The sequence below is a fragment of the Microcaecilia unicolor genome, chromosome 11, assembly GCF_901765095.1.
Source record: "Microcaecilia unicolor chromosome 11, aMicUni1.1, whole genome shotgun sequence".
NCBI classification, from domain to species: domain Eukaryota; kingdom Metazoa; phylum Chordata; class Amphibia; order Gymnophiona; family Siphonopidae; genus Microcaecilia; species Microcaecilia unicolor.
The window spans coordinates 14,566,669-14,592,969 of NC_044041.1; the positions used below are offsets into that span (position 1 = coordinate 14,566,669).

A 26,301-nucleotide genomic window follows, 5' to 3' on the forward strand; every position below is an offset into this window, starting at 1 on the left:
TTTCTAGTCGTGTCAGTGTCTCGGATTGCTGGCTTTTTTTTGCTTGCCAGCGTCTTTTCTGTTTTCCTTTGCCTCGCGGCTCAAGGCAGCATTGTGTGGGAGGGGGTCTTCCTTTTTAGTTTCGGGCCTTATTCTAGCCCGCTTCTAGCGTGTTTTGCTTCGCTAGTGCCACTTGTCAGACGAACCTTACTCCGTGGGTTCAGGCGGTCTTAGTTTCTTGTCTCCCTCTTCTCTTCAGGGTGATGTGGGCTTCGGCTCAGCAGTTTGTTAAGGCCGCTTCGGCTAGAGTTGGCCTTTTAGCCTCCCCGTCTCCGCCCTGCGTTGGTTTTTGCGGTTGGCCTGAAGGGACTCAGTTTATCTGTTTGCTAGGCAAACTGTGGGGGGCGGCCCTGTTCTGAACTCTTCTAGGGGTTCCGTTGTTTCAGAGTTCTTGGTAGATGATGGCAGATACGACCAGTATGGTCCATTCAGTTCGCTCTACTGAGTAGCTTCTGTTTGCCTGTGTCAGGGCGTAGACTGTATTCTGCTCAGTTCTTGTCTCCCCTTTCTGAGTCACCCAGCTTTCTCCGCTAGCTTCTGTGACTCACTTCTGCTTCGTTTGCTTGGCTGTGGTCTAGCACATGGCTGATGGCTGTGGCATTAGGTGGGATTTGGAGGCCCTTTTGGGATGCCTCCTTTTTTCCAGTTTTTGGCTTCTCTGGGACTTTGCCGGCCTGTTAGGGGCCCTTAGCTTGGTAGGACTCTTGACTTTCGGGCCAGACCCTCTACCTTCCTTCCAGGAGCATTTATGGAAGGCCGTGCAGCATGCAGCACTTTGGTCCGCTAGGGGACGTGTGGCTTGGTAGGGCTCCCTTGACTTTTGAGCCAGACCCTCTGCCTTCCTTCTTGGGGCATTGTATGTTGACAGTGCTGCTTTCACGACGTCTGGTATCTGCTAGGGGGCCCTTGGTTTGGTAGGGCTACTTGGCAGGAGCTACTGCCCTGGGTTTTGGATGAGGTTGATGGGTCTTCAGTTTTGTCTTCTCTCCTAGAAGCTATTGGTTTAGCTCATTCTGTCGGAAACTCTCGTTTGGGGCAGCATGTTTGTACTGCGGTCGCCTTTGGTAACCTGGAGCGCTCTTCTTGGGAAGGGTACCGTCCCAATAGGGTTACACTTAAGTTTTATTGGGTCTTGGTCTGTCTGGACCAATCTGCCCCAATTCACCTCTTCTTCCCTCAGAGGGGTTGAGATGGTGGCTCGGCATTCCTTTCTTCTGGTTTGGGTGTTTCTATAACCAGTTTCCCTTTGGGCCGGTGGTCCAGATTGGTATGAGGCCGAGCCCTGGTACAGGGTGGTGACCCCGGTGGGTGAGCACTGCCTCGGGAGAAGTGTGTTTTTCCTCGCCGTGACCGTCATTTTTTCCTCAGAACTGGTGGTTGAGGCTTTTCCAGTCAGGCTTCCGGCCTTCATCGGGGGTCTGGCCTGCTCCGTCTTTAGGCGGTGAGCCTTTCTATATCTCCGGATGCTGAGCTATGGTTCTTCCATGCTTGTTGCTCCTTTGAGCCATTCCTAGAAGTCAAGCCCTGCTCCATCTCTGGACGTCGAGCCGTGCTCCGTCTCTGGACGTCGAGCCGTGCTCCGTCTCCGGACTTCGGGCCCTGCTCCGTCTCCGGACGTCGGGCCCTGCTCCGTCTCCGGAAGTCGGGCCCTGCTCCGTCTCCGGATGTCGGGCCCTGCTCCGTCTCAGGACATCGAGCTCTGCTCCGCCTCCGGGCATGGGCGCTGGTGCATCTCCGGGCATCGGGCCTTTCTCCATCTCCGGGAGTCAGGCCTTGCTCCATCTCTGGGAGTCGGGCCTTGCTCCATCTCCAGGCATCGAGCTGTGCTCCGTCTCTGGGCATAGAACCCTGCTCCGCCTCCGGACGTTGGGCCCTGCTCCATCTCCAGATGTTGGTCTTTGTTGCCTTTTGTGTCTCCGGACGTCGAGCCCTACTCCAGTTCCGGACGTCGAACTCTGGTCCGTCGCTCGACGTCAGGCCCTCCGCTGCCGCTGGGAATGGGCTCTTCTCTGCCTCTTGGTGTTCGGACTTGCTCCGCCTCCAGCCGTCAGGCCTTGCTTTGCTTCCGGACGTTGTCCACTGCTCTGTGTCCAGACTTCAGGTACTGCTCTCCGGCTGCAAGCGCTGCTCTCTCTTTCGACATCGGGTCCTGCTCTGTCTTTGCAAGCTGAGCCTTCCTGTGGAAATTGAGTTTTGCTCCTTTTCGGGCCCGAGCCCTGGTACGTCTACGGGCGACATGCCCAGTGTAATCTACGGAAGGCGAGGCCTGTTCCACTTTCGGGTGCTGAGTCTTGCTCTGTTTCGAGCGCCGAGCATTAAACATAGTAACATAGTAAATGACGGCAGATTAAGACCTGTACGGTCCTTCCAGTCTGCCCAACAAGATAAATTCATGTACATGGTATGTGATACTTTATTTGTATACCCGAGTTTGGTTTGCTGTTTGGCAGGGCATTCCTTCCTCTTTCTCCAGGCTCGAGCCTTGCTCCATGTTCGAGTACTGGGCGTGGCTCCTTTTCTGGATGCCGAGCCTTACTTTGTCTCCGGGTGCCGAGCTTTGCTCTGTCTTCGGGTTCCGAGCCTTGCACTTTCTCAGGAAGCTGAACCTTTCTCTGTCTCCTGGCACGAGTCTTCACTCCATCTCCAGGTGTTGAATCTTGCTCTGCCGGGTGGTCTTCCTTGCCTGGCTTTGGCCGGACATGGGTTATGGCCCAGCCTGCTGCTGGCTGTGCAGGCCTCACAGACCTTGGCTCTTGCTGTTCATATGTGCAATTTTTTTAGTTTTGCTGTTGCACGGCTCCGGCTTTGGAGCCTGTCTGGTTCCGATTCTTCTGGTACAGCCTAGTCTGTTCTCAGTTACACGTAGGATCTGGCCTGGCTTTGTCCTTTTCTAGAGGGACCCACTTTATAGTCTGGCATGCAGAACGATTGTTTGAGCCAACTGTGGCCGGGGTTTTGCCAGGTTCTGTCTGCCTCCCTGCACCCTTGACTTTCTCAGAAACAAGTCCGGGCAGTCTTGTCTTCCTGCGCCATTGTTCGCAATCCCTTGACTAGTCTTGGATAGCTCGGTTTCGTCTGTTCTTCTTTGGATGGCTATGGGTTCTGCACGGCAGATTTGCCTACCTCCGGTTCTTTGTGGAACCGGGCTTACTTATGACTTGTTACTCACCTTGTCTAGTTTCGACAGTGTCTACCGACAGCTCAGTCAGACTGAGTTGCGGATGTCTCCACCGTGCTGGGCGTGTTTCCATCTCTGGCAGAATGGTCTGGTCCATGTATGCTGCCCTTGGTTGGCCTGGCGTTTCTTTTCTGGCTGACCTATTGGGTTTTTCCCAGTACTGGCCGGTCTGCCAGGTACACTTTAGGGTCTCCTTTGGATGACCCTTCGGGTCTTGGGCCATCTAGCTGTTGGCTGTTATTCTAGCTGACTATACATTACCTCATTATCGGTGGACCTAGAGCCAGCTCTTCCGGCAGGTCTTCCATAAGGCTGCTTCCTCCAGTTTATATGGTAGAGTCTCTTGTTTTCCTGCTGGAGCATCTTTCTTGGACAACTAGTTCCTGCTGGTTCTTTGGTTCTTGGATGAGCCTAAGGTCTCTCCAGTGGTATTCTGCTACAGTTGGGTTTATTCTTCTGTGCTCTCCCCGATGGTCCGGGCGAAGTACACCTTAAGCAGCTCATAGCTTAGATTTCGCACTCTCTGTGGTGAGTTCTTTCTCATTTCCAGAGTCTGCGAACGGAGGATTGCCTGGTACCTTTGCGGTTGAGTCTTCTTGTTCGTTGGTTCTGATTTGGGGGCCTTCCATGTGGGGGTTTTGTGGAATTTCCACGCAGGCCGTAGGCCTTGGGGTTCTTTCCTGGTTAAGGGCTTGCTGTTGTTCGCCAGGTACCGCAGAGTTTTTTACCCGGTGATGTTCTCTCACTGGCTTGCCCTTGGGCTTCAGGCCTCAGTTCTCTCTGGTGGCCTAGTTCTGAGTACCCTTGGCTTGTACCTTTTCCTTCGGTGGCAGAGTCTCTGGTGGTACACTGGTAATCTTTCCACCATTCTTATCTTTAGGGATTATGCTGTCCCGCCCTAATTGTGGACTGCTCTGGTACATCCCACTCGTCTCTGGATTGATCTGTGGGACGCTGTGGAAGGTAAAATTAGTTCTTACCTGATAATTTTCTTTACATTAGTCCCAACAGATCAATCCAGAGGCCCTCCCTTTGTTGTCTTTGATTGATTATGGTACTGTTTCCTTTTGTTTAGGCTTCTTAAAATTTTCACCATGTCATCAAGCTACAGTTTTCCAATTTGGATGTTTCCCTCCCGCGAGAGCGGTGGAGGTGATGCCTACTTGGCCGATGTAGGGGCAGGAGAAGGCGTCTGTGTTGGATTTATTCTTCCGCTGTTTTGGTATCGACAATACTGAGGCTAAGATGGAGGCACAGGTCCATACTACTGATTAATTGTTAATTATATCCTACTTCAATACCCATCGCTGTTCAACTGTTATTTCTATTCTGCTCAATTTGAAAAATTGTATTTCTTGCATTGTAACTTACTACAGTATTATTGTAAGCCACTTTGAGCCTGCAATCAGTGGGAAAAGGTGGGATACAAATGTGATAAATAAATAAATATATGGCAAACCTCTGAGGTTCACCTACTGGTAGAGGGACATAACCCACTCATCTCTGGATTGATCTGTTGGGACTAATGGAAAGAAAATTACCAGGTAAGAACTAATTTTACCTTTATGTGCAAAAAAGGTTTGCAGAATTACTACCATACTGTATTATATAGAGAGTGATTATTCATAGAAAACACATATATGTTTCCATTGCCACTGGATGCCACTGTTTCTTCCATATCATCAAGCTGATCAATCCATAGACTGGTGGGTTGTGTCCATCTACCAGCAGGTGGAGATAGAGAGCAAACTTTTGCCTCCCTATATGTGGTCATGTGCTGCCGGAAACTCCTCAGTATGTTCTCTATCTCAGCAGGTGGTGGTCACACACAGCAGCAGCTCTGGCTAGGCCTCCAAGCCTAATTTTTAGGTTTTGTTGAGTGCCTGGGGTTGAGGGCTCTTTTGAGCAAGTGCAAACCTGGTGGTGCCAGGTCCCTCCTTTTCTCCCCCCTCCCGCTGGCTCCGTTAAAAAAAAAAAAAAAAAAAAAAATTTTAAACGTCTTTAAAGGCGTTTATTTCGACGTTTATTTAAACGTTCATTGCAGCTACTCACTGGGACACCAGTTCGTTACAGCTCGGAGCGGCAAGCAGGTAATTTTTACCTTTTTATAGCGGGCAGGGGGTTCCCCGATTCTTCTCCTCGTGGCATATGGCGTCGGAGGGCGAGGGCGCAAAGGGTCGCTCCCCGGATCGCTTGAGCGCTTCTAGAGGGGATGCGGGGGTTTTACAGCCTGATTCGCCCTTGTTGGGTGACAGTTTAGTGACCGATGAATGTCCCGGTCCTTCCTCCGGCGTGGCGGTTTTTCCCGCCATAAACGCCCATCCCCCGCTCCTCGCCTCCGCCATCTTGGCCGGCCACGCGGCTCGGACGGCTTCTTCGTGGGCCGCCCTTGAGGTTGGAGACAATGCCATGAACGCCCTTAATTTGGGCGACGGCACAAAAGCGGCTAAAGTTAAGCGCCGCTCTTCCCGCGTGGCTCCTTCGCGGAGTGTCGCGCCGGACGCCATTTTGGATGCGCAGCATGTCTCTCCCCCGCTCTTGCGAGCGCCGGTTGAGGGTGCGTCTAGGGCTGTTGCCCAGGCTGCGGAAGTGCACAGTCTGGGGGGTTTCTCCCCCGAGTTTGTTTTGCTGCTGCATCAGGCTTTCCTCATGCAAAACGCTGCCCCTGCTCCCTCGTCTGGTAAAGAGGTTGAGGTTCCCAGAGGTAAACGTCCTCGGGTTGATTCCCAGGCCTTGGAGGACTTTGTCTCCTCCGATGTAGATGAGGGCAGCGTGTCTGAGGTCTCCCAACGGTCCTTTGCGGATTCCTTGGAGGAGATGGATCCCCGCTCGGATGGAGCGGATGACCCCTCTGCAGCGCGGCTTTTTAGCCCAGAGGATTTGCCCAACCTGTTGTTACAGGCCATGGACACTTTGAAGATTTCCTCTCCGGAGGACGTCTCTCCCTCAGCCCCTGTTGGCTCCGCCATTATGCTGGGGACGAAGCGCCCGCCTAGAACCTTCCACGTGCATGATGCCATGCACACCTTAATTTCGGCTCAATGGGATGTCCCGGAAGCGAGCCTTAAAGTGGCTAGGGCTATGTCCCGCCTCTATCCTTTGGCTGTGAGTGAACGTGAGGCCTATCTGTGGCCTACCGTGGATTCTTTAATCACCTCGGTGACTAAGAAAACGGCTTTGCCGGTGGAAGGTGGCACGGCCCTAAAGGACGCCCAAGACAGAAGATTGGAGGCGGCCTTAAGGTCGTCCTTTGAGGCGGCTGCTTTAAGTTTGCAGGCCTCAGTTTGCAGCTCCTATGTGGCCAGGGCATGCCTGACTATGGTGCAGCGGGCTTCCCCCTCGGATCTTTCCTCGAGGGCTGATTGGCCGGCCCTGGAATCGGGCTTAGCCTATTTGGCAGACTTGCTGTATGATGTCTTGAGGGCCTCAGCTAAAGGCATGGCTCAGACAATCTCTGCGCGGCGGTGGCTTTGGCTGAAACATTGGTCTGCTGACCACGCCTCTAAATCCCGCCTGGCTAGATTGCCTTTTAAAGGCAAGCTGCTCTTTGGGGTCGAGCTGGACAAAATCATGACCGATCTCGGCACGTCTAAGGGCAAGAAATTACCAGAGGTCAGGGCTCGGGCTAGTACTCGTCCCGGTACCTCCAGAGGACGGTTGCAGGAAGCCCGTCGGTACCGCCCGGGCAAGTCGGGCTCCTCTGCCCCTGCTTCCTTCAAGAGGAATTTCTCCCCCAAGCAGCATTCCTTTCGCAGAGACCGCCGTCCCGGAGGTGCTCCCTCCGGTCCTCCCCCAGGGTCTCGTACCCAATGACGGGGCCTTGGTCCACGCCCCAGTGCAGATTGGAGGACGGCTGTCCTCGTTTCTGGGCGAGTGGACCACAATAACTTCAGACGCGTGGGTGCTGGAAGTCATCAGAGACGGCTACAAGCTAGAGTTCTGCCGACCCTTAAAAGACGGGTTTGTACTCTCTCCCTGCAAGTCTCCGGTCAAAGCTGTGGCAGTGCAGCAGACCTTGGACAATCTGATCCGCCTGGGCGCGGTCGTTCCGGTGCCAGAAAGTCAGCTTGGCAAAGGACGTTACTCCATTTACTTTGTGGTACCAAAGAAAGGAGGTTCTGTCCGGCCTATCCTCGACCTCAAAGGGGTCAATCGGGCCTTGAAAGTTCGGCACTTTCGCATGGAGACTCTCCGCTCTGTTATAGCGGCAGTGAAGGCAGGAGAGTTCTTGGCTTCCTTGGACATCAAGGAAGCGTACCTGCATATTCCCATCTGGCCTCCTCATCAACGCTTTCTGCGTTTTGCAGTCCTGGGACGACACTTCCAGTTCAGAGCCCTCCCTTTCGGGTTGGCTACTGCTCCGCGGACCTTTTCCAAAGTAATGGTGGTCATCGCGGCCTTCCTACGAAAGGAAGGGGTACAAGTCCATCCTTATCTGGATGACTGGTTGATCCGAGCCCCCTCTTATGCAGAGTGCGGCAAAGCTGTGAACCGGGTAGTTGCTCTTTTGAGCTCCCTGGGATGGATCATCAACTGGGAGAAGAGCCAGCTGCGCCCGACTCAGTCCCTGGAGTACCTGGGAGTTCGATTCGACACCCAAGTGGGCAGAGTGTTCCTGCCAGACAATCGGATTGTCAAACTTCAGGCTCAAGTGGACCAGTTCCTAGTAGCCTCTCCTCTTCGGGCTTGGGACTATGTGCAGCTGTTGGGCTCTATGACGGCCACGATGGAAGTAGTGCCCTGGGCCAGGGCTCATTTGAGACCACTTCAACACTCTTTGCTGCGGCGCTGGACTCCGATGTCGGAGGATTATGCTGTGCGCCTTCCCTTGGACCCAGCAGTGCGCAAGGCGCTGAGCTGGTGGATGCAGACAGACAAGTTGTCTGCGGGAATGCCTCTGGTGACCCCAGAGTGGATTGTCGTCACGACGGACGCCTCTTTGTCGGGCTGGGGAGCCCACTGCTTGGGAAGGACAGCGCAGGGGCTCTGGTCTCCTGCAGAGGCAAAGTGGTCTATCAACCTCCTGGAACTCAGAGCCATTCGGTTGGCGCTTTTGGAGTTCATCCCGGTACTGGTGTTGAAGCCTGTACGGGTCCTGTCGGACAATGCCACGGCTGTGGCCTATGTCAACCGCCAGGGAGGTACCAAGAGCGCCCCTCTAGCCAAGGAGGCTATGAATCTTTGCCAGTGGGCGGAAGCGAACCTGGAGCAGCTTTCAGCGGCCCACATTGCCGGAGTCATGAATGTCAAGGCGGACTTTCTCAGTCGCCATACCTTGGAGCCCGGAGAGTGGCAACTATCTGCTCAGGCGTTCTTGGACATCACGAAGCGCTGGGGCCAGCCGAGCCTAGATCTGATGGCGTCATCGGCCAATTGCCAAGTGCCGCGCTTTTTCAGCAGAGGACGGGACCCTCGATCCCTGGGAGTAGATGCTCTTCTCCAACAGTGGCCGACACAAGAGCTCCTCTATGTGTTCCCGCCCTGGCCCATGTTGGGCAGGGTGCTAGACCGGGTGGCAAAGCATCCCGGCAGGGTAATCCTGGTGGGTCCGGATTGGCCCAGACGTCCCTGGTATGCGGACTTGATCAGGCTCTCAGTCGACGATCCTCTGCGGCTGTCAGTGGAGCAGGGCCTGTTACATCAGGGTCCCGTGGTGATGGAGGATCCCTCCCCCTTTGGTCTTACGGCCTGGCTATTGAGCGGCAGCGTCTGAGGAAGAAGGGCTTCTCAGACAAGGTCATCGCCACTATGTTAAGAGCGAGGAAGCGCTCTACTTCTACTGCTTACGCCAGGGTTTGGCGTATCTTTGCAGTGTGGTGTGAAGCAGGCTCACTTTCTCCCTTCACTGCTCCAATTTCTTCAGTGTTGGCGTTCCTGCAAGAAGGTCTGGAGAAAGGCCTGTCGCTCAGTTCCCTTAAAGTCCAGGTAGCGGCTCTGGCTTGCTTCAGGGGCCGCCTGAAGGGTGCTTCCCTGGCTTCGCAGCCAGATGGGGTGCGCTTTCTCAAGGGAGTTAATCACCTGCGCCCTCCTCTGCACTCAGTGGTGCCTGCGTGGAATCTCAACCTGGTGCTAAGAGCATTGCAGAAGCCGCCTTTTGAACCCTTGTCAAGGGCATCTCTGAAAGACCTGACGTTGAAAGCAGTCTTTTTGGTGGCTATCACTTCAGCCAGAAGAGTTTCCGAGCTCCAGGCGCTCTCATGTCGAGAGCCTTTTCTGCAGTTCACTGAGGCAGGAGTGACTATTCGCACAGTGCCTTCCTTCCTGCCCAAGATTGTTTCTCGCTTCCATGTGAATCAGCAGCTCTGTCTCCCTTCCTTTCGTAGGGAGGACTACCCAGAGGAGTACTCTGCTCTTAAATATCTGGATGTGAGGCGAGTCATCATCAGATACTTGGAAGTGACCAATGATTTCCGGAAATCGGATCATCTGTTTGTCCTGTTTGCAGGTCCTCGTAAGGGTCTGCAGGCTGCTAAGCCTACAGTGGCAAGATGGGTCAAGGAAGCCATTGTAGCGGCTTATGTGGCCGCAGGGAAGGTGCCGCCTATCCAGCTGAAGGCTCACTCCACGAGAGCTCAGGCGGCCTCGATAGCAGAGGTCGGATCCGTCTCCTTGGAAGAGATATGCAAGGCGGCAACTTGGGCTTCGGCTCATACATTCTCCAAGCATTACCGTTTGACGGTGGCTGCACGGGCGGAGGCCCGGTTTGGAGCTTCAGTGTTGAGGTCAGGGATTTCAATGTCCCGCCCTGGGTGAGTACTGCTTCGGTACATCCCACCAGTCTATGGATTGATCAGCTTGATGATATGGAAGGTAAAATTATGTATAATCATACCTGATAATTTTCTTTCCATTAATCATAGCTGATCAATCCATAGCCCCTCCCAGATATCTGTACTGTTTTTATTCTGATTGCATTTCAGGTGCAAGTTTAGTCTTCAGTTACTTCAGAAAGAAGAGTTGAGACGAGTTTGTGTTACAGTGAGCTGCTGCATTCCTCTCCCCCCCGTTTTACGGGGCTGGATTGAGACATAAATTCTGCCGGCACTCCCTCCCGCTTCATGCGGCTGTAGGGCAGCTTTGTACCCCTCCCGCTTCGGCGGTGTTAGGGTCAGTCAGCTCCTCCCGCGGTTGCGGTTGCAGGATAAGCCAGATCCCCCCGCATCGGCGGGTGTGGTGTCCCTCCCCCGCTCCGCGGGGATGAGCTGGACGGATTCCCCTCCCCCACTTGTGTGGGGATGAGCTGGGTTAATTCCCCTCCCCCGTTTCGGCGGTGGTGAGCTGGGCAGAGTGTCCCTTCGTGGGTGTAATTCTCTAAGTGCTGAGTCCTGCGGATGGAGCTTTGATATCGACATACTGAGGAGTTTCCGGCAGCACATGACCACATATAGGGAGGCAAAAGTTTGCTCTCTATCTCCACCTGCTGGTAGATGGACACAACCCACCAGTCTATGGATTGATCAGCTATGATTAATGGAAAGAAAATTATCAGGTATGATTATACATAATTTTACCTTCAATACTGAATAAATGCAGCTGAACAAGGATAAAGTTATATCTCCTTTGAGACAAGTGAAACCACTAAGCTTCACAGTCCTTTATATTAATGGCATAATTGTGATTTAGATATTAATGGCAGATATTTTGTTTTTCAGCTACGTATGGCAGTCTTAGAAGTAAGTAAAAATAAATCAACCCTAAATGTTGATATAGAAAGTTTTAAAATTTGGAAAATAATCACATATATGCTCTCTTTTATTTCTTAAAAGTTTTACACAAATCCCAAGGATCTGGAGGTAAGTAAAATAAAATTAACATATAGCATGGATATATAATAAATATATATAAAATACATGAAGATTCACATAAGTGATCATGGACATAGTAGGCTGTAAGCAGAAAGAGTATTAATTACACATGCAGGAAGTGTGTATGCAGTTGGATTAATCCTAGCATCAGTAAAGGTTTGCAGCACAAAAGGGCTGATTCCCTATGGGGCCTATGTCACTGGATCCAAGTATGCAATCACACTATGCAGAAACAAGGTCGTCATCGTTTACAGTGGCTGGTACACAGCTATGGAATGCCCTCAGAGGTCACTTTCGATTTAAGAAGCAGCTTAAAACACAGCTTTTTGGTGGCAGCATTCTGTTGAGTAATAATTACTATATTGTTTATCTGATTTAATGGGTAATAATTGGATTATTTTGTATTTTTTGTTTTTATTATGTAATTTTGGAAACCACCTAGGTTTTAAGGTGGTATATAAATTTTAAAATGAATGAATTAATTAATTAAATAAACCACATTTTCTGAGTGTCGCGCTTTGCAGTTTGGCGGCTGTTTATTTTCCTGTCAAAGGAGAGGGTTTCGCATTCCGGTTTCATTATACAAGATTTTTAATTTGATAGTATATCGACAGACACAGGGTCTTTCCGTGGACATTCTTGAAAGACTGCAAGACCCCTGAGGCAGGCCGGTTGGCCGAAACACTGCTGTGTCGAGTCTTTTAAAGCTACACATAAATTTGGACTTGCATCATCTACAAAACAAGAAAATAAAAATAAACCGCATTAACAGTAATCGAGTATTGGAAGTGACGTCACCTTCCATGTCGGCAGCCTAGCTCTAGAGCTCCCGCTCGTAGCACCCATAAACGGCAAATAAAATCGGCAAGCGGCTTTATCGGTGACTTAGTGGGCAGAATCAACCTCCCACAGCAGATTAATATGAGTAAGGCGAGTCAATCGCGGAATAAAGAGGCCGAGCGACAGGCGAACGGCGGGCCTAGTAAAACGCCGAAGCGCCATGAGTCTCGGGCACGAGCCTCGCCGTCGGACTCGGACTCCGCGCTCTCCTTAGCAGAGTCCAGACAGCCCCCGGCAAAAAAAGGCATTTCTAGCGAACTTCGCCAGCTTTTAACAAGCATACAGGACGACATCAAAACGTTCAAGGAAGAAATCCTGGAACGCATGGAAGTGATGAGTGTGGACCTTCGGGAACTGGGGGGCAGAGTTGAAGATGCCGAGCAGAAGCTTGATGATCACTCTGAATCCCTGCAGCAGCACGAAACCCAACTCCGGGCCTTGGAAGTAAAGTATGCTGAATTAGCATACAAGTTGGACGATATCGAAAACAGAGGTAGGAGGAATAACCTCCGTTTTCGCGGAGTCCCGGAGGGGGGAGACATAGAAGATGTCCCACAGATAGTAAAATCACTGTGCGCCACCCTGCTGGGACTCGATGCAAAGGTGATAATGATTGAATTGGACAGAGCGCACAGAGCCCTAGGCCAACGACAAGAACGCAGATCGCGGGATATTATCGCCCGATTCCATAAGTATGAGGTCAAAGAGCAGATCATCAACCGTGCACGGAAGGTGCAGGAATTAGAATACAATGGAGCCAAGATCTCGGTGTACCAGGACTTGTCTCAGTATACTTTACAACAGAGATGCCAGATGAAACCTGCATTGGAAGTGCTAACTAAACATCATTCGTCATACAGATGGGGATTCCCGTTTTCACTAAATTTTGAACTGAAGGGAACTAAACACAGAGTCCAACTGCTTTCGGAGGCTTGGGAAATCCTGCATGCGGCGGGGCTAGTTGCAACGAGAGCGCCTCCAGGGGAGCTGGCGCCAGCGACGAAAGAAAAATTACAAAAATGGCAGCGGATTCCTGAGACCGCCAAACGGAGCAACCCAAAAAGAAAAGGAGAGGCATCCGAGACCTGAATGAACGCTGGGAGGATCAGAGAGATCGGCTGGCGCCAGACGTGTCACCCTGAGGTGATCTATGGGATATGCTGGACAATTGTGGTATAACTATAGCTTGCCAAGATGGACTCTATAGTCAGTATTTGAGTTAAGGTTAATGTATATCATGCTAATTTTGTAGCTCAAAAGAGAGGGAAGGGGGAGTGTGTAGCGGAATTGCGGGGGGATAAGGCCATAAGGCAGGTAGAATAAAGGGGAAGGTATGTGTGGAGAAATAGATGGAAGAGCTGAATAGGATGATTTAATATATGCTCACTGTTAAGCATGGGGCAGTAAGGGAGACAGGACGTAAAGGGGGAGGGAAGGAGCTGCAGATAAAGGAGGGGTGCGGGAAGGGCGGGTCACTTTCTCATATCCCATTCAGGGGACATAGATCCTCTGGCTGGTGTTCAAGTTGGGGGTCAGGGTGAGCTAGGGGGGGACGGGGGGAGGTTGGTGGAAGGGAGGAAGGGGGGTAGGGGGGAGATTTGCTGTGTACAGGAGGAAGCTCCTACCACTGAAGAGGCCAGATTAACTGAACCTCCTTTAGGCACAACCTGGATGCATACCTAAATATGAGTGTTGATTTAAAAATTATATCTTATAATGTCAAAGGCTTGAACATGCCCCAGAAAAGGCAGAAGTTTTTTAAGGAGTTATCACAGCTCAAACCACAGATAGTATTAGTGCAGGAGACACATCTCCGCAGGGTACATGAAAAACTCCTCTCTCACTCTAGCTATCCGACAGCATTCTTTGCCTCGTCCTCTGACGGCTCCAAAAAACGTGGAGTGGCAGTGTTGATTCACTCGTCGCTTGCAGTCCAAGTAAAGCGGATTAAGCGAGACCCGGGTGGGCGTTTTTTGTTTTTACACATAGTTTTGGATCAGGTGGACTTGACTCTGGCATCCGTATATGCGCCAAATGATCATCAGGGACCCTTTTTCACTAAGATCAAAAATGCTCTCGTCACATTTATTCAAGGTTCACTAATTCTGGGAGGTGACTTTAACGCTGTTATGAACCCAACCCTAGATAGATCAGGAAATGGTCAACAGAGGGAAAACAAGGAGTCATTAGCATTGGGCTCTTTAGCGTACTCCCTGGGTGCGTTGGACGTGTGGCGGTTGAACCACGTAACGGAAAGGGATTATACATATTATTCGCCGGTTCATGCCTCCTACTCTCGAATTGACTGTATCTTCCTAGACCTCGCTTTGGTTGAGAAAGGCCCAAAGGTGGGTATAGGCAGCATGACTATATCGGACCACGCACCGGTATGGGTGGTGGTGCCGGGCATCCAGGCTGAGGTTAAGGATAAGAGGTGGACATTAAATGCGAATGTATTGCTAGACGCGGAGGTGGTAGAGGGCTGTAGGCATGTGTTGAAGGAATATTTGGAACTTAACGTTGAATCGGGACCACCACTAAACATAGTCTGGGATGCTATGAAGGCGGTCTCGAGGGGCTTTTTCTTGCAAACAGCTAGTAAACGAGCGAAGGCTCGACGGATGCAGTTGGCGAGTTGTCTGGAGAAAATTAAGCATTTGGAGCAGCGGCATAAGGCTAGAGGCTCCCCAATAGTCCTGGAGGAATTACGTGGAGCGAGAATGCAACTGGATGCCTTATATTCCGAACATCTTAGCTTTCTACAATCGCGGAGGCAAGTTAGCTCGTATGAGTTCACTAACAAGGCAGGCCGTCTCCTTGCTATGCAGCTACGGAGGCATAAAATGGATCGTGCTATCATACATGTGCGTGATGGGAAGGGTGTTATGCTATCCACTTCAGAAAGCATACGTAGGCGTTTTGGGGAGTTCTACCAAGCTTTGTACGCGCAAGACATTAACCCTTCTGAAGAGGCTATTAATGAGTACTTGGAGGGAAGTGAGCTACCCTCACTGACAAGTCAGCAATGCGCCATGCTGGAAGAACCAGTGACCCCAATTGAGATTCAAAAAGCTATTCAAGGCCTGCCTTCCTGTAAATCTCCAGGGCTGGATGGTCTTCCTAATGAATTTTACAAGAAATTTGCTCTGGAATTGGCTCCTCTTCTGGCGGACCTGTTTAATCAGATTGGCAGGGGCGAACCATTGCCACCGTCTATGATGGAGGCATGGATAGCTGTATTGCCAAAGCCAGATAAGGATCCCACAGAGTGTGGCTCCTATCGCCCAATTTCAGTGTTAAATGCCGATGTAAAAATTTTAGCCAAAGTGTTGGCTAATCGATTAGCACCCTTACTACCGGCAATAATACACCCAGACCAGGTGGGGTTTGTCGCGTACAGGAAGGCAATGGACAACATACGGCGTGTGATAGATATAATGTACTTGGCCAAGCGAAACCAGAGGCCTTTGAGCCTTCTCAGCTTAGATGCTGAGAAGGCCTTTGACAGAGTACATTGGCCGTTTATGTATAAGGTAATGGAAACATTTGGGATCGGGCCGAGGTTTAGAGGCTGGATCCAAGCTTTTTATGAATCCCCTAAAGCATGTGTGAGGGTAAACGGGGGCAACTCTGATATGATCACGCTCCACAGAGGCACGCGACAAGGCTGCCCCTTATCACCAATGCTGTTCGCCATGGTCATGGAGCCTTTTGCTTCAAGAGTCAGAATAAATCGGGGTATTCCTGGGGTCAATGTGGCAGGGAGAGAACATAAAATGGCCCTGTTCGCAGACGACGTGCTGCTCTTTGTCACACGGCCTCAGGTTGTCTTCCCGAATCTTATGAGAGCTATTAGTGAATATTCGGAGGTCTCTGGCTTTAAGGTAAATATGACGAAATCAGAGGCACTGAATGTAACACTACCTGAAGGGTTGGTGGAATCCCTACAATCGTCCTACGCTTTTCGATGGGCCCCTAAAGGAATCCGTTACTTGGGAGTGAATTTAACAGCTAATCTATCTGACCTTTTCACAGCAAACTACAAAGGGTTGGCTAGAGTTCTTTCGGCTGACTTGGACAGATGGGGGGACTTGGAGCTATCATGGTTTGGCAGAATAGCTACTGTTAAGATGAATGTGCTGCCACGCTTACTATACCTATTCCAAGTCCTCCCGATAGTGTTACCTAGAAAGTTCCTTGCAACCTTGCAAGATCGTATTGTACGTTTTATTTGGGCAGGGAAGAGGCCACGTCTATCGCGATCTCTTTTATACCAGGATAAAAGATGGGGAGAGTTGGGGGTACCTAATCTGGCCTGGTACTACCGAGCGGCCCAAGCACGCGCAGCCATTGAATGGTTCCAGGAATATCCCGATAAACAATGGGTACACATAGAACAGCAGTCTGCAGGCCCGAGACCACTTGGGACACTAATGTGGCTTCCTAGCCCGTTTAGATCAATTGGGGAGGGGGCATGTCCGGCCATTCAGGTAACGCTCTCATACTGGGATAGTCTCTTTCCCCGGAAAAAATGTATGCTATCGCGTCTGTCCCCGATAGCATTTAACCCAATGTTCTACCCTGGGACTGAAACAGGAGTGTTCACCAGATGGTATGGAGAGGGTTTGAGGGCAATTCATTGTTGTCCTTCGATGAAGCTGTGGCCCGATTCCCGGTAGTGGGAAGGGACGAATTTGCATATCGACAAGTAACCCATTTCCTCACCACACGGGCAATCAGGGAGGTGGTGGCCAGGGAAAAGTTGCCTATGGAAGCAATATGTGAAGGGCATGCAACGACGAGTGGTTTAATATCTCGCTTATACAGTTGTATTAGACTGCAGGCGCCACGATACACACTTCACAGAGGAGGCTGGCGGAGGGAGCTGGGCATGGAGATCTCGGAGGCTGAGTGGGAGAGGATAGAACGGGCAGCGGTGGGAGTGTCCACTCATGTACCCTTCAAGGAAAATGCTATCAAGGTGCTGTTCCGGTGGTATTTGACGCCGGAGCGTCTCCGGCGCATATACCCTACCTTGTCTGGTGAGTGCTGGAGGGGTTGTGGGGTTAAGGGCACTATGGGGCATATGTGGTGGGCGTGTGCAAGGATACGGGCATTCTGGAAATCCATTCAGAATCGATTACAGAAATGGGTGGGATGCCCTATTCCTTGGAACCCTGCCTTTTTCTTGTTCTCGGTTAAGGAGGCAAGCCTTTCACATGACCAGCAGATATTGACGAGGTATGCAACAAGTGCAGTTAGGATTGTAATCGCTTCCTGTTGGAAAGTGCCTAAGACTCCTCCAATAGCGAGATGGCTTTCTAAATTAAGGTATGTTTGTGAGATGGAGAGGCTTCTAGCGGAGCGGCGTAACCAAACCTGCAGGTGGCATGCGATCTGGGAGCCTTTCCTAAAACATGTTTAGTACAACTGAGGACAGAGACTGGTAACAAGGTGGTTGGGTGGTCTGAATAGGCTGGAAGGTGGGAGGAGGGAGTTGGGGGATTCTGGGGGAAAATCTGAAAAGTTTATAAAATAATGAAGTTCTATTGTGCTGTTCTTTGCAGTTTGGAATACTATTTCTTGGCGTCTCTTGTAGTGCTTTGGATTATGTACTTGTGTATAATGCTTTCCTGTTGCATTCTGTGCTGATTCTTTAATTTGACAATAAAGACTTCATGCAAATTTTTTAAAAAAACAGTAATCGAGTATTATAGTGCTTATCTTAGAAGCACTCTGAGGTTCATGTTTCTGCTTGTCTACGTAAATACTGAGGAGCTGAACTGGATACCAAGAGAGAGATGTTTTAGCTCAGTTTTCAGTTCTATCTCCATCTGCTGGTTGATGGACACAACTTTTCCACAGGTTCTGGAAGAGTGGGAAGGACTATTGGAAAATAAATTATCACGTAAGACCTAATTTCTCCATTAGCACCATTTAAGTGGCCAGTTGGTGCCTATTACCTTGTTAAGTTGCATGCGACCCGAGACCCATGCACAAATTTTGGTGCCTAACGCTCGGCATTATATATAGATTATGGGTGTTAGTTCCCTTCTGAAATGGTAAATAAATATCTGTGAATTTGCCATGCCCTTGCCCCACCCAAGACACACCCAGCTCACACCCTCTTACCATTTGCATACATTTGGGTTAGATGCGTGCATATCCCGTAAACTAGAGACTTAGACATTTATACAAAATAAATATTTTAAGTGTTGATTGATGCATGTGTCAAATGTGAATAGGGCTTGTAAAATGAGAGCCATCATCTCCACTATTATTCTTGCCATGAGAACCAAGACAAATACTATAAACAGGAAGTAAAAAGTCCTCAGAAAACCAGTTCTCTTGAGGACAAGCAAACCATTAGTATTCTCACATTTGGGTGATGTCATCCAACGGAACCCAGTGTGGACACTGCCTAACGTTTACAGCAAGTAGAAAATTATAGCAGCGTCCCACTGTGTGTGCAAGGGGGCCTGCTTACCTGTGAGCGCAGGTTCCTCAGTCTCTTTTTTTCCACAGAGCTGAGAGTTTGCATTTTCGTGGTCTGTCTTCAGCGCTTTTCAACAGATACTTTTTCTGTGCTTTCTCTTGCGGATTTTCCTCCATTTGTCTGATTTTCTTCATAGTTTTTATTTTCAGTACCTTCCCCTTTATTTTATTACATTTTTTTGGCTCTTCAAGCTTTCTTTCGTTTTCACGCGACTCTTTAAGCCCCTTTTAGGCCTGAGCACCGACCTTGATTTGAGCTATGTCCCTTTTCGAAGCTCAAGATTAGGAATTTAATTTAACCACAATTGTTTACTCGATGTCCAAGTAGACCCTCAGTGGCTTCAAAAGGTGCACCCAATACAGTCGGGTAATCTCTGCAATGGACCTGCACTCTTGGTTCATTGAGTACCTTGGATCTAACTATGAGCCTAACTATTGTTCTGTCTGTTTAAAGATGCAGTTGAGGATACAGAGGGAGCGTCAGGTCCAATAGGAGAAACATTTTGGCTCCTCAAAGCTGATCCATCATCGTCGATGGCTGCTCAGACTTCATCTACCACTGAGTGCAACAGCACTGAGGAGGTCTCCACTTCCCTCAAAATCAGGCACTGATAGAAGGCCTCGGGACTCGTCAGCATCAGACCCGACACCGAGGATGCCTATAGGTTCAACATTGTCCTTATTGGCACCGAGGAACCCTGATGCTGAGCGTTGAGGGAAGTCAAAGGAGCGTAAACATTGGTCCCATCTCCTTTATCATTTTCATCGCCCTTCTCTGTACCTTTTCTAATTCCACTATATCTTTTTTGAGATGCAGTGACCAGAATTATTTGAGGTGCAGTCACCCCATGGAATGTTACAAAGGCATTGTAACATTCTCATTTTTCATTCCTTTCATAATAATTCCTAACATTCTATTTGTTTTCTTAGCTGCCACTGCACAGTGAGCAGAGGGTTTCAACTTATCATCATTGATGACACTTAGATCTTTTTCCTGGTCTATGCGTGACATAGCTATAGTTTGGGTTCCTCTTTCCCACATACATCATTTTGCACTTACATTAAATGTTATTGTCAGGTTCTCGGGTTCAGAGCCCACGGGGCCGGACTCTGGAGCAAACATGAGCCCTTGGGCTGCTGACGAGGAGCGACAGCAGCAGGCAAAACCCACCAACCAACGCTGGACAAGCACACCGGCACCGGCAGGGACTGCAGGCACCGCCTAGCAAGCCGGAACACACGGACTAGAATCCCCCGGACTGGAGGACACAGAACTGGAACACTGGACTGGAATCCCCCAGACTGGAGAACAAAGGACTGGAACACTGAATTGGAGCATACTGGACTGGTCCGTACAGCTTCACCTGCACTTAGCCACTGCCCCCCAAGGGTTGAGCCTCTGGGTTCAAGTGGCCGGCAGGACTTACCGGATATCGGATGACACAGGGCCCAGGACTAGAACAAGCTGAAGCAGGAGTGCTCCAGGTACTCAACTAACTGAAATGCTCCTAAATCTTAAATTGACAAACCTAAGCCCTATCCTACCAGGGGTGCTCCTAAGGCCCTGCACAACAAAGGGACTTCCTAAACCCTAAACTAACAGGAGCTCCTAAGCCCTGCTCAACAAAGGGACTTCCTAAGCCCTAAACTAACAGAGCAGGGAACTAAACACAAAGCTAACACAGGTGCTACTAAGCACCAAACTACAAGCAGTGCTCTACAACTCTAAACTAACTAAGGTGCTCCTATGCACCAAACAACCAGAAGTGCTCCTAGCACTAAAAGGGACACCAGGGAGCCACAAGGGAAAAACAAGGAAGAAAAAACACAAAAACTAGCAAAGGTGCTTCCTAAACACCAAGCTACAGCTGTGCCCCACCGCACTAAACTAACCAAGCAAGCACTAAACCTACAGAAGTGCTAGTAACAGAAACTAACAGGGGAGCTAAACACGAATCAAAGTGCACATTGCACTAACACTTACCTGGACCTTTAGCAAAAGCAAGCAGGGAAACTAGACACAAAGTCAGAAGTGCACACTGCACCAACCTACCTCAAGCAAACGTTGCAAAGGCCCTGAAGGAAAGAACACCACTTCCTTATCAAGGACCTCCCAGATGATGTCAAACTCCCTAGACCCATGCATACAGCACACTGAAACCCAGAGAGGCCCAACCCACACCAATGCAGCACCATGAAGCACTTGAAGCCAGTATACCCAGAGAGAGGTAGAGCTAACTCAGTCCACACCCACAGCTGCAGTATAGAGAAACAATTAACCCCATGCTGGCAGCAGCCAGCACAGAGAGAGAGAGAGCTAGCTCAGACAGGACAGACAGAAGAAACGGAAGCCAGCTAAGAAGCTGACCACCAGGAAAAAGGTAAGTTTGAGAGGGGTCCTGACCACGATCATAACAGTTATCTGCTATTTGGATGCCTAGTCTCCCAGACTTATAAGTCCCTCTTCCAATTCTTCACAATCCTCTTGCAATTTAACAACTTTGAATAACTTTGTGTCATCAACACATTTAATTACCTCAACAGTTGTTCTCATCTCTGTATCATTTATAAATACGTTAAAAAGCAGAGGACCCAGCAGAGACCCCTGGTTAAATATCATATTGCACCTAATCACTAATATTCAGCGGGATCTAACTGGTTATCTCCCATTGAATATTGCCGGTTAGCACTTAGCGCATATCTGGCTATATCACACGACTTATCCGGTTAGGCCAATGGTTCCCAATCTTGGTCCTGGAAGCACCCACAGCCAGTCAGGTTTTCAGGATACCCACAATGAATATTTCTGCGAGAGATTTGTATGCACTACTTCTACTACATGTAAATCTCTCTTATGAATATTCATTGTAGATATCCTGAAAACCTGACTTGCTGGGGTGCCTCCAGGACCAGGTTTGGGAACCACTGGGTTAGGCAACAATATTCAGTGTCTAACCAGATAAGTTAAGTGGTCAAATAGCTGTCCTATCTTTTAACTACTAAAAGGTTAACCGGCTAGCCAGTTAACTTTTTAGCCGTTAAAAAAAAACCCCCCAGATATTCAATGCTGGTTGGTGGAAACGGCCCAGCATTGAATATCTGGGTTTAATGCTGCCACCGGCTGAATATCGGGCCCTAGGATACTGCATGGTACCACAGTAAAAATACAGTACAGTACTTTGTATATCAGGATTTCGGGCTAACCACAGTACAGAAACAGTACTGGTTACTCTTATGACCAAATTCAAACAAACGATAGCAACTGGCAAGAACATACTACTTCTACAATTTGACATGTCTAGCGCTTTTGACATGGTTGATCACAGAATACTACTACACATCCTTGAGTACTTCGGAATTGGAGGAAACGTTCTCAATTGGTTCAAGGGGTTCCTAACCACATGATCATATCAAGTAACATCCAACTCGACTACATCAGCCACATGGATACCCGAATGCGGAGTTCCACAGGGATCCCCCCTCTCGCCGACCCTATTCAATCCAATGATGATACCCTTGGCCACACTATTATCAAACCAAAACCTCAACCCATACATTTACGCAGCCGACATAACGATCTACATCCCATTTAAACAAGATCTAAAGGAAATTACCACCGACATCAACCAAAGTCTCCATATCATGCATTCACGGGCGGATGCATTTCAGCTGAAAATGCAGAAAAAACCCAATGCTTAATACTCACCTCTCAACATAACACGGACAAATTCACCACCATTAATACATCAAACCTGACCCTTCCAATTTCCGATACCTTAAAGATTCTTGGAGTTACCATCGATCGACACCTAACACTCGAGAGCCATGCAAAAAACACAACCAAGAAGATGTTCCACTCAATGTGGAAATTTAAAAAGAGTAAGACCTTTCTTCCCAAGGACTGTTTTCCGCAACCTGGTACAATCAATGGTGTTCAGCCATCTAGATTACTGCAACACACTCTACGCCGGCTGCAAAGAGCAAATAATCAAAAAACTTCAGACAGCCCAGAACACTGCAGCAAGACTCATATTCGGCAAATCAATATATGAGAGTTCTAAACCCCTACAAGAAAAGCTACACTGGCTCCCACTCAAAGAACACATCACGTTCAAAATATGTACCCTAGTTCACAAAATCATTCACGGAGAAGCACCAGCCTACATGTCAGACCTGATAGACCTACCACCCAGGAATGCTAAAAGATCATCCCGCACATTCCTTAATTTGCACTTCCCCAACTGCAAAGGCCTAAAATACAAAGTAATGCATGCTTCAAACTTTACCTACTTGAGTACACAGTTATGGAACGCACTGCCACACAACTTAAGAACGATTTACGAACTAACCAACTTCCACAAACTGCTGAAGACCCATCTCTTTATTAAGGCATACCACAAAGATCAACAAATGTGAACGGACACCACTCCTACACATATATTCAGAACTGTCTTATAATATCTGCTTGTTATACTATTACCATGTTCTATTATTATCTTGTTCCCATGATTCTTCTGTAACACTAAATGTCTATTTTCTAATATATCCTCACCATCTATGATGTGTTGTAAGTCACATTGAGCCTGCAAAAAGGTGGGAAAATGTGGGATACAAATGCAATAAATAAATAAAATAAAAGGGATGTTTTCATCTGCTTTTTTTACTGTAGGACTTTGAATCTAAGTTACCCATAATAAGCAGATAAATTTATCATGCTCTAGTACAATAGACCCATACATTTTCAGCCTAAAAATGGAGAAAACAGTTCCAAAACTTAGATTTCTATGAGTGTGCATTCATAAGAAGGGAAGTTTTGACCTGGGTTTGCTCTCAGACATATTACTAATGCTGACCTGAATGTTTGAAGTGTTTCAGAGTAATATAATAGCAGGGTTGCTTATGGGAGTCTTGAAGCTCATTGTGGGGATCTTCAAATAATATCATGTCAGGGAAATGTGAAAAGTATCATAAAAACAATACAGTACTATAGACATCTTGAATACACAATATACCTCCCTAACCACCATAGTTAGGAATATATTTAAAGTCTAATAGCCCCATCAGTCCCTCTGCAACCTACCCATTTTTTTTGCAAAAAAAATTATCCCTTATCCTTAGCCTTGTCCCCTTCTCAATCCCCTCTCAGTTCCTCTCAGCCAAACTAGAAAGATAGAGGCTTATCTGCTCTTAGCTTGGAGCTCAACATTTTTCTGACAATAGCATCTTCTTGGTTCAGTAGGGAGAACTTTTGGTATTTTAGATGGTTTCTGATAGATGTGGAGAGTCAGGAGATAAGTTTTTGAATATTCAGGTAGGTTGGAGGATCATATTCCTTACTTGGATGGGTGGAAGGGGGGCTGGAAGAGGTTGACAATCCTGTTGGAATGTCATTTTTTGAGTAGGTAGGGAGGAATAGAGGCAGTCAGACCCTGCTGGCTAAGTGTAGGTACACAGTCTGAGCATAATAATTCTAGCCAGCTGAGTTCTATCCAGCTAGATTTGTTTGAAAATCAGCTTTTTCCTCAGCAATCCTCCAGACCGTTCAAGACGCTTGGGTTATGCACTCCTACCAGCAGAGGGAGACTGAGAACACTAAAACTTCTGTGCAGACCTTCTACTAACCAGTATTTTCTCAGTCTCAGCAGAGGGTAGATGTGTGCAGCCTGTGCAGTGTACTCAGTCTGGTAGGCCCATTTGGGGTTTCTAGGTTGGGTTGTAAATGTTAGAGAACCCACACTTGCATCTCTATTACAGGGTGTAAGTCCTAAGGGGCTTCTTATTCCCTGTGGGGTGTCACACCCGGGTGGCCGGGTCCCTCCCCCTGTGCTCTTCCTCTGGAGGTCTGCTTGACCTTGGCTACAGACCTCGTTCTGTACCCTTGAGGCGTTTAGGCATCAGCAACGAGGTTTAAAAAAAATAAATAAACGTTTTTAAAAGGCTGCTATTTTGGCCGTTCTTGTGGCAGTCCAGAGATAAAACGTCTTCAAGGACGTTATTGCCTTAGGCGGTTTTGCCTATTAGTCTGTCAGAGCACAAAGCAACTGTTTGTTTTTATTGTGTTCGCGGCCATTATGTCTAAGCTGGCGAGGTGTTGGTTTTGCGCGAAGCGCAGCGTTGAAGTGAAAGGTGGCCAATGTAAATTTTGTGGGGAGCCTACGTTGTCAGCGCTCTTGCCCCCCGTGATTTCCCCTGAGTGGGCGGAGGTGTTGGGTGGCGATTTGACCGCACATTCCAGGCCGGCAACGGCGGGGCTGGTTTTGGCGGGAAATGCAGCCATTTTGGCTGCACGTCCCGGGTCGGCCTCGACGGAGCCGTTTTTGGTGGGAAGTGCGGCCATTACGTACTGGCGCCAGAGGACCCATGTGTGGCAGGAAGCGCGCCTAGTTTAGCCGTGGATCACGTGATGGACCTGTTACCACGGGAGCGAGGGGGGTCCGTCGCGGAGACTGCAGGAAGTGTTGTTGGGGCTTCAGCAGCATCGGGGGGAGGGATCTGGTTTCCGTCCTGAGTTTGGTCTCTGTATAATGCCTGGAGAGCTGGCCCCTCTCAGGCTGTATTTTTCCCTGGAGGCTGCTAGCTCAGTGGGAGTTAAGCGCCCGTGGGTGGATATTTCGGAGCCTATGGAGATACTTTCTCTGCCTGGGTCAGAGGTTTGGAGTAACCCAGGAGAAGAGGATCTCTTAGATGAGTCTGAGGATCAGGATGGGCTAAGGCCTGGGGAAGATTCTTCAGTGGTTCGCATTTTTCATAAGGAGGAGTTGTTAGAGTTCATTGATCAGGTGATCTCTACTTTGAAGTTTGCTCCGGCGGCCACTCCCTCTGCGGAGGGACCCCAGGTAGATCTCTTGGTTAAGGGGATTCGGAGAGCCTCCCATTCCTTTCCCATGAATTCAGACATTAGAGACATGGTTTTTCAGGAATGGTCTGTGCCGGAGGCTGCTTGTAAGGTGTCTAGGGCTATGGCGCGGCTGTATCCCTTGCTTCTGAAAGATTTGGCCCTGCTGAAACCACCTACTGTGGATGCGGTGGTTACGGCGGTTACTAAGGCTACGGCCATTCCGGTGGATGGCGGTACAGCCTTACGGGATCCTCAGGGTAGGAAGCTAGAGTCCTTTCTGAAGTACAGCTTTGATTTGTCGGCTTTGGCCTTGCAAGCCTCTGTGTGTAGGGGCTTGGTAGCCAGAGCTTGTTTCCGTTGGGCGGAGAAGCTCTTGGATGAGCCTGCGTTAGATAGGACTGGTTTGGTTCAGGAGCTGGCCAAATTGGAGATGGGGTCTTCGTTTTTGGCAGACACCCTTTATGATTTGCTAAGGGCCTCGGCTAAGAATATGGCTCTGGCGGTGACGGCTCGTAGGGCTCTTTGGCTTAGGGGCTGGGTGGCAGATACGGCCTCTAAAGCAAAGTTGTGTTCTCTACCTTTCAAAGGTTCTATGTTGTTTGGAGAGGACTTGGATAAACTGATGAGTGGTCTTGGGGATACCAAGGTCTCAAGGTTGCCGGAGTTATGGCCTAAGTTGGCTAGTCGAGGGGGTTCGGCTAGAGGTTGGTTTAAGGACGCGAGGTGGTACAGGCTGGGCAGATTTGTATCTCTTCCTAAAAGCCGGTTTTTCCAGCGGACGCAGTCCTTTCGAGGGGGTCGTCGAGGAGGTCGGGACTCCTCCAGAGGTGCCGGAAATGGTAATAAGTCCTCCTTATGAAGGTGTGCGGGTCCAGCCTCTGGTGAAGGTCGGGGCGCGACTTCGTCTGTTTTATCAGGGGTGGACCCAAATTATTTCAGATCAGTGGGTGCTGGAGGTCGTTCGTGACGGTTATGCGCTCGAGTTCGAGCACCCGCTACCAGATCTGTTTCTTCCCTCTCCTTGTCACTCTCAAGTCAAGTTAAAGGCTATTCAAGAGACTCTGGGTCGCTTAATCCAGTTGGGAGCCGTGGTACCCGTTCCTTGG

At 49.2% G+C, this 26,301-nt stretch overlaps 1 protein-coding gene across 1 annotated transcript in view; it reads left to right on the forward strand.

Moving 5' to 3' along the window:
* Nucleotides 1–26,301, forward strand: part of HORMAD2 (HORMA domain containing 2) — a 195,432-nt gene that overhangs the window by 92,605 nt on the left and 76,526 nt on the right. The window contains exons 6-7 of the mRNA XM_030218218.1: nt 10,870–10,890; nt 10,984–11,010. Coding sequence (XP_030074078.1) covers nt 10,870–10,890; nt 10,984–11,010 — 48 coding nt within the window. The remainder of the gene's footprint in view (nt 1–10,869; nt 10,891–10,983; nt 11,011–26,301) is intronic.